We start from the raw sequence: 8,608 nt of genomic DNA, 5'->3' as shown, positions 1-8,608 counted from the left end.
TGATCGATGTACTTAAGTTTAAGGTAACTTTTCTTGAATCACAAAGCCAGGGCCAGTGCTTTTCACTAGCGGCAAAGCCGCCGCCACCACCGATGTCAGCAGCTCAAGTGTTCAGGAGAGAGTACGCACTGCAAAGTCTGCAGTAAAAATGACGTAAACTTTGGCTCTATGATCGCGCAGCGTGGAGCGCTACTGCAGTGTCAGTTTGTCTGTAACTTGGCATGATCACTTAAGCTTCGACAGAGTTCGCCCAACACTCTCCTCCACGTACTGATCACTCTGAGGCTTCAACACCTGAGGAGATAGATGAAAGAAGAAAAAAGAAGGACGAGAAAAAAGGAATGGAAATGAACGTAAAGAGCCGAAAACGAGGGAATGACCAACGATCGCGCACACAGAAAGCAGGACAGTCGAAAACAGAAAAAAAGCACATGAGAAGCATATAAAGGACGATGCGTGTAAAAACGTGAAAAACTCTAAGACTTTATCCTCCATTCCCCCCATAACACACATCAGCACACACATGGCAAAGACCAACAAAGTATCTTGATGAAAGTGCCAACCTGCATTCTACAAATGTAGTGAACCAGGTATACATAGCAGTTTGTTCTGTTTCTCGTTTTATCCTAACCCAGCTGGGCGGCCGGGATGCGCGCTCAGCAGAAAGGAGAAGTCCTAAAAAGGGCTCTGTGAAACGGAGCCGAGAACGTCACGGCTAGTTTTTCTTCTTCACATTGTTGTTTGAGGACAGTCTCTTTCGCTGGGCGGGCAGAAGGGCACCCAACGTCACTTTGCTCCGGGCAACCTCAAAAAGCTTGGAAAACACCTGAAACAGGGAACGTCAGTTAGTGAGCAGGCCGCAGATGAGCGAATGGTAAAACAAGAGGCAGCCACAAGAGGGCAGTGTTCTCAAAAGGACCTCTCACCTTTCTCGGAGTCCTCTGTTTAGCATGAAGTGAGAAGAGAACAAAGATATCAGCAGGAAGAAAGAGAAAAGGTGAGAAAAGCCTTTAAACTTCAAACGTTAATATGAAGGACTAAAGATGGGCGATACCAATGTGTTCCTACTAGTTATTCTCCAAGATTTAAGCTGCAACAAACCAGACGGTCCCAGTAGGGTTACAAACAAAAAATACAAAGCGATGAACATAATGATCATTCGTCGTCACATACTGAGCTGCATTTACTCCAATTAGGCATCATCATTAGCGGTGGGAATCTCATGATTACACTTCAGCTCAGGAAAGCAAGATGCAATGACAAAATTCTTAATGCATCTTAATTTGTTTTATTTTTATGGCATGCATACAATTCCTGTGCCCATCCAAACAAGCAGTGAGCGCTTAGTTGAATCTGAATAGTCTAGTTTTATTAGATGGTCAGGCAAAGTGTAATCTAAAATCAAAAGAGTCAGCAAGGCAAGGCGGCTGTTAAAACCACGTTCGTATGCAGGGTCATGTTTACTAAGATTTCTAGGGATGCATCAATATCACTTATTAGTATAATAAGTAGACAGAGTATAATTATATATGTACATAAGCACGTATCACTATAATAACATCTGTTTACAGGAGAAGGGGGGCCCACTTTGCTTTTAATGGAAGTCAATGGAACCAGACTTTCAGAAATCTTGTTCTTTGGAGACTCTCGCTGCAGGTTTGAAGAGACCGCCATGTACAGACGAAGCTTAAGCTTTCTATATGAAACGCAGCCTCTACAAACAGCTCTGCCTATGGACGGTTCCATTAAAACACGGCACGCTGCGCACCGAGGACTGAGCTTAGAGAAAACCGAAGGACAACTAAGGACAATACGGTCTCTCTACAGCTTTACTTTACAAAAAAAAACCAAACAAGTAAAATCACTGTATTACTATTTGCCTCGCCACTGTATTCAGTTAAACAGAGTCAAGTCAGCACCGAGCAGCAAAGGCAGACTTTGAGGTCTCCTCCACTTAGCTGACCTGAATGTCCCCATCCACACTTTAGAAGCTTTTGTGATTGCGTGTTTGAAGCTGGCTACAATCCAGCGTACTCCTGGAAAGAATCTGCCCAATCGAAATGCTTTATACACCTGTGGCCATGGAAGTGACTGGAACACCTGAACTCAGTGATTTGGATGGGTGAGTGAATAAGTTTGGAAATGGTGTATTTTATAATATTCATTTGAAGTTTGTTTCCTTTATGTCATTTATATATCCCATTGTCATGTATAGGTTATTGTAGTTAAAATAGCAGAAAATTGTTTACTTCTAAATATGGTCTCAGCCTTTACATGCGACTGTGACGATGAGCTCTTCTGTGGTGCCTGAAATTCTATAAAATTGATTTTAAAAACTAATATTACTGAATTGAAGCCAAAGAAGTTGTAACTTAAAATAACTTTTAAAATATAAATAAATCGTAACCCTAACAGGTTTTTAAAGTAGAAGACACCACTAGGGCTGCATAAATTGGCGTTTCTGTAGAATGACTCTGTAGCTGTAATATAGTCACATTGCACAGACCAGTGATGGATCTGGTGCCCGTCTCATGAACAGAGACAGTTAGTGACCAAGTTTCAGCTTCACAGAACCTAACAAATGAAAATCACGGCCAACTCGTTCCACAAAGACGATAAATTTTCTTCCCTAACCCAGGTTACCTACAGAAACCTACATAAAAGTACAGCACTTCTAACAGTAAAAAGCCTCCACTGTCACTGCATTAGTAACTACAGTAATATCTGCTTAAAACATCTATGAAAAAAATTAATTAAAATAAATAAATAAATAAATAAAAAATTTATTTAAAAAAACATTCACATGACAACAAAGATTGTCCACCTCCGTCCCTGATTGGTCAGAAGCTCACCCTGATTGGTCCGAGAGCTGTGTATGATTCCAAAGACTGAACCGAACCTGCTTTGGTTAGACTTGAATTTAGGTTAGACATGGAGTGTTAAGTGGCTCTGGTGATGCATCCCAGTAAAAAGTAATGCACTGTCGCTGAAATAGTTTTTTTTTTTTTTTTTAAGATTATTTCAGGATATTAAAGTCATTCGTCAACTTTAGAGGGCTGTTTGTTGGGTGTATGTTTATTAAAGTGGACAGGCAGGAAATGGAGAAAGGTCAGGGCGAGTTTTTGTAATAAAATCTGACGCAGGATCAGCTTCGGTGACTAATGCCATCATAAACAGGGGAGTGATCCAATTCCGAAATCAGCACTCCTACGTGGCAAATCTGCGTTAATCCAGACGCGAGAAGAGGAAAATAGCAAGTGCGGGGAAAGATGGGACAGTCAGACATTATACAAGCTACTTCATGCACGGAGCAAAAAAAGAGTAAGAGGACAAAGGAGAGAAGAAAATACAAACACAAAGGAAAAAGAACAAAAGGAAGGGAGGGACCTGGAGGCTCTAGAACACGTACCTGTTCCCAGAGGGTTTCTGCCACCTGGTCGATGACACTCCCCACCTCGCGGAACTCCCCTGAGTATTTTACATACGCCCAGGTGCACAACGACACCAAGGCTACGCCCATAATCAGATTACACAGCGTCGCCACAGAGTTTATGCCGACGAAGCCCGTCACCAGTGAGATTACGTACATGGCGAACATTATGGCGAAAAGCGTGGCGGGCGTCCGCGCCGCATAGAAAATGTTCTTTCCGTCGTTGTGCTTGACGAAGTTGGCGTAAGCTTCGTCCAGCTCCGCCTCCAGCTGCTCCTGGTAGCGGCGGCAGAACTCCTCGCCACCCATCTTCTTAACTGCCCGAAAATGTTGTATAGACTTTTGCTTCAGGTCCTTGTGGATGCGCTCCAGGTCAGCGGGGGCGATGTACGGCTTGTCTCCCCCACACACCTGCAGCACAGAGCAGGTCTCTTCAGTGAAACAGCTCAAACACATAACATGGGCTTATAATTTGCAATAGGCAAGAACCCTACACAGCAATGGGATTCAGTCGCTGTTAGTAACTTCCCAATATCAATACCAATATCATAATGCAGGAATCTGGGATTGAGAAGTTGTAGAGTAAAAATAAATCAATAGTTATAATTAAACAATAAAAATAATAATAATAATAATAAAAGATAATAAGGTACCAATAAACCATTAAATCAACTAAGAATTAAAATTACAATTATAGTAATTTATAGTAATTAACAGCTCAGATAAGGATAAAATAAATAAAAACAAATGAATGAAATAAAAAAAACAGAAGACAATAATGATAAAATTAAAGAAATAAAAAGCACAGAAAAATTAGAACAATAGCCAAGACACCGATAAAACAAACCAAAAATCTTTAAAAGTTCAGTAAAACCAACTAAAGCAGTCGCAGGCGTGTGACGGTGGTTAGAGACTAAAATTTTGAAGGTTTTGGAGATTTAAACATGATCAGGTGGCACAATAAAGAGTTCGCATTACTTAATTATTGTTCATTTTTCAGCAAATTTCATTTCACCTGAGGAGAGACTTGAGGGAGGTACACTACCCATCAAAGGATTAGACACATCTATTCATAGAAGGGCTGCTCATATTCATACCATACTATTTTTCCTCATTTTAGAATAAAAGATTAAATTATGAAATGACACAGAACCATACAGGGATTCAAAAAAAGTGCATCTTCATGCATTCTTGGTGGTCTTTCAAGCAGCTCCATAAGAAGCTATATCGTCACTCAACACTACACATTCCATCTTTTCAATTACACTAAAAATTACAAAATAAAAATTGTTTTTGTCTTCTTTTATAAGGTGGTCGTGATAGACTGTGATAGTGGCCAACATGGGGTCATCCTTTTTTTGGGGAGGATTTCGGACATTAATTCACCTTCAAGTAATAACTTATCAAGTATTTAAGGAAAAGCCTGTAGACCAAAATGTCCCACATAATCTATATCCAACGTTGAGTGATCGTGTACCAAAAACCCATTAAAACAGCTTCCAATGTGGCAGGTACGACATTTAGAGCCACTTAACAAAAATAAAGATCGTAGACTTCGAGAATAAAGTCTATTTTGAGAAAAAAAATAAAAATTCTCAGAATTACGACACTGAAGTGGCATTAAGACCAGGAAAGGTCACAATATTGTGTGGCGAGGCGCTGGCGAGGCGCTGGTGAGGCGCTGGTGAGGCGCTGGCGAGGGTATCGATTTCACACAAAGAAACACTCAGCCTCCCCGTCTCTCCTGCACATCAGCACCAGCCTGTTATTAGTATAAGAACCGGCTGAGCAGGAAACTTTATTTAGAATAAAGAGCCAGACGGACTCGGAGGAAACTGTCCATGTTGTTGAAGGAGAATCGCAGGCAAGGTCGTCTACACGGCTATTGGGGGCTTCATCTCCCCCCATTCAGAGGGCATGAAGTTTCACAGACGGTGAGAACGATGATCAAAATGATCCAGAGAGACGGGAGTGAGTGGAGCTCCGGCGCCAGTACAGCAACTGAGACCCCAATGCATTATGCCAGCCCCCTACAGTCAGCCCAATTTATCCTGCAAATATCAACTTTTTTCTCAAAGTCTATTTTTATTTTTACTAACCGTGACCCTAAAATGCCGCTGTAGGTAGGAGATGACCTTAATTTGATAAAGTTTTCCCACTTACCTCTTCCATGCTTTTGTTGTAAATGTCTTTTGCTCCAGCAACTGCTGCAAGATTGTTGGCCTCAGCTGTTGCCTAAGCATAAAAAAAATTAAAAATAAAAATTAAAGATAAACAATAATGTGGTTGTAAAACTGGCTACACGTTTTGTAGGTCATGACAAATACCTGTAACATGGACTTTGGGTGTGGCAGCTCTTCACCTTGATAGATTTTCATGTAGGCCTGCGGTCAGAGGAGCGAAAGGACATGCAGATCTAAATCCTCACAGGGCAAATCAACAGATAAACCACGAGGTTTAAAAACTTACTTTGAAATACTGTACAAGATCTCTACACGTCACTTTGGAGCCTCCAATTTCTTTCTCCACCAAGTTCTCCGGTGCCAGCAGCAAAGGGATGAGATTCACGAGCTCCTTTTTGAATTCGTCGTCAATGTCTGTGGTAAGAGGTGGAGTAGGAGGGACGATGTATTCAATGTAAACCACGACTCAAACCTATCCCAATATCCCAGAAATAAAGTTTAACAGCTTCAGCTGCTTGTGTTCTAAATACTATACAAGTCACAGGAAGCTCCCGTTTATTCTGGAAAATGTTAGGAACCAGGCCTGTGAAGTAACACCTTCGTCACAGTGGTTGGTCAGTGGCTTTGGCAAGTTCTCAAAACACATGCTGACGAGGCTTGTTTCACATTTGTCTCCAAGTGCAGTTATCAGTAGGCATTGCCATCTCAGCCTCTAGGGGGCAGGCAAAGCTTACCTTTCAATCTGCCATCGAAGTGGGGGTTGGTGGCCACTCTGAGGCCTGGGTGAGGAAGCAGAAAGCAGCTAATGTTGGAGAAGCAGGAGTGGATGTGCTTTCGGACATTCTGCAACTCCTCATGCTGGTTTTGTTTCACCTGGGAGCACATTAACCGGGTCAAGGGGGAATCCATCCAAATTTTTAAAATTTGATGTGAATAAAATAGGTTTTATGTGAAATGAGCCCTTTTTAAGAGTCCTTTTAAAATTAAGAGTCAGAATCGTTCACAACAGTGATGACCGTAACCAGACCCCTGCCTAAAGGCTACAGCACAGGAGAGGACTACATGAAATAGTTATAATATGGAGTCTGATGGCAGAGACATTGATTCATGATTGTTGGAGATGAGATTTTAGCCTAAAATGTATTTATTACAGTGTGTTCATAGCAAGCAGGGACACGCAGGGCGTTGTAAGGGAAATGAGTACCCAAAGAAAAACACTTTAGAGTTACACTACATAAAAATACACATGCATTTAGGTTCAGCAGTCATTTTGGAGCATATATGAAAAGGTTATAATTTTTGGAAAAAGGTGGAACTCCCCCTCAAAAATAAATAAATAATTAAATAAACCCACACACGTAGTAATGCACATACTGATCAGCATGGCTGTTGCTACATTGCTCCATTCAGACAAACTGAGAAGTGGCCTCTAAGTTGCATTACCACATTCAGCACCTTGTTGTTGCTACTAGAACAAAAGACTCACCTGCAATCTTTTCTCAAGGAACTTCTTCCCTCCTTCTAGGCCATATGCATGCTCATACGGGTAACTCCAGTCTCTTATGAGAAACATTAGTGACTAGAAAGAGCAGAAAAAAAAAAATCCAGATTTAAAGTGAGTAGAAATATAGTATATTATTTAAACACAAAGTACTATAAAGTTTCGTGCACACCAACAGATTCTTATATTACGATGTATTGAGCTGTTTTGGACTCACTGGCAAGAAAAAAAAAAAAAAAAAAAAAACCCACACACATGCAACTCAAAACTAAGCAGTACAACATACCTGGAATGGTTTCCGGTAGATTTCCTCCATGGCGAGCCTTCCGTACTCTGTGAAGAGCTACAAGACACAAAACCATGTTGGCAAACACCATGTAAAACGATATGAAGCACCTCATGAAACGTGCTTGCACTGCATGTTTGGCACTTTGGCCATTCATTATTAATCACATGGCAATCAAATGCAAGCTGATGCCAAATCAGGAAATGCTGCCAACACACTTCCGAGAAAGACTTGCTGAGGTCCATCAACTTTAATCAACTCTAACTACTCGGTCTAGGATTAAAGCTAGGATTAAGGGTTTCTGGTGCATCATTTTTCCTGTCTGGACGGACAGTGATGCTCCTGAAAAAAACACGAAAGCATTTAATTTTGTTTATGAATTATTTTTAAATTATTTTTAATTATGATTATTTAAAAGAACAAATATGAAACATTTAATAAATTACATAGATTATAAAGACATTTTTAGATGATCAAAACCTGTACCAATCCCTTAAAACATGTTTCTTGCATTTCATATAAGTGGACATCAGGGGGAAGATGACATTTGCATGGTTTTATGAACTAAAAAGACATAATGCATTTTTCCGTGACTGTTTTCAAATTTCTTTTTATCCCTTGAAATTACACAGGCTGGTGCTTTTGATCCATCCAAATCATCTTGTTTCTGATTGGCTGCCCTGTATTGCGCCTGCTCATACTGTACTCCAAGCTGAAACACTCTTTATAACGCCAGGATTAGCGGGAGGGGCTAAACTGCTGCACGGCAAATAGGTGGATATTTATAAATACATTAGTATAAACAGTTAATTCAGAACATTTTGCAGCTTGGTTTACACATCACTGCTGTCGGAAGAAAATCTCACATCTCCATTTGTCATTTTCAGTTTTTGACATCATTTGAAATCGCCTGTTGCCCTTTACATTGTCCTTAAATTTCATAAAGAATGGAATTAAGTTTCAAATACAGTTTTACAAGATATGGGCTCTACACTGTGATAAAATCAGTTCCTCTCTCAAACTACAACCAAATAACGTATAGTCATTACTAAAAAGTCCTTCTGCATTGAGTGAAACTATTAGAAAAAGCGTCTGAGGCGAAGCACATTAATGTATTTTTCCTCCCACAGGCTGGTGCACCGTGAGAAATCTGAACGCCCGTGTGTCAGAAATCAGAAGACATCTAGAGATAAATCAAATCAAATTTA

The 8,608-nt window shown here is 40.4% G+C and overlaps 1 protein-coding gene across 6 annotated transcripts in view; it reads right to left on the bottom strand.

The window, feature by feature from the left end:
- Window positions 1–459: 459 nt before the first annotated feature.
- The window catches only part of zgc:158270 (uncharacterized protein LOC791213 homolog), a 29,963-nt gene continuing 21,814 nt past the window's right edge, over window positions 460–8,608 (bottom strand). For 5 of the 6 annotated variants that reach the window (XM_017721639.1, XM_017721641.1, XM_017721643.2 and 2 more), the window contains exons 6-14: window positions 7,401–7,457; window positions 7,100–7,192; window positions 6,348–6,486; window positions 5,900–6,027; window positions 5,758–5,814; window positions 5,594–5,665; window positions 3,410–3,841; window positions 927–941; window positions 460–826 (exon numbers count right to left, since the gene is read on the bottom strand). In XM_017721639.1, coding sequence (XP_017577128.1) covers window positions 716–826; window positions 927–941; window positions 3,410–3,841; window positions 5,594–5,665; window positions 5,758–5,814; window positions 5,900–6,027; window positions 6,348–6,486; window positions 7,100–7,192; window positions 7,401–7,457 — 1,104 coding nt within the window. In that variant the 3' untranslated portion in view covers window positions 460–715. The remainder of the gene's footprint in view (window positions 827–926; window positions 942–3,409; window positions 3,842–5,593; window positions 5,666–5,757; window positions 5,815–5,899; window positions 6,028–6,347; window positions 6,487–7,099; window positions 7,193–7,400; window positions 7,458–8,608) is intronic. The other variant, XM_017721642.1, reaches the window with a different exon arrangement.

Source organism: Pygocentrus nattereri, chromosome 25 (assembly GCF_015220715.1).
Source record: "Pygocentrus nattereri isolate fPygNat1 chromosome 25, fPygNat1.pri, whole genome shotgun sequence".
In the NCBI taxonomy this organism is placed as follows: domain Eukaryota; kingdom Metazoa; phylum Chordata; class Actinopteri; order Characiformes; family Serrasalmidae; genus Pygocentrus; species Pygocentrus nattereri.
Note: the sequence above shows the minus strand (reverse complement) of the source record. Positions and strands in the feature narration are given on the sequence as shown.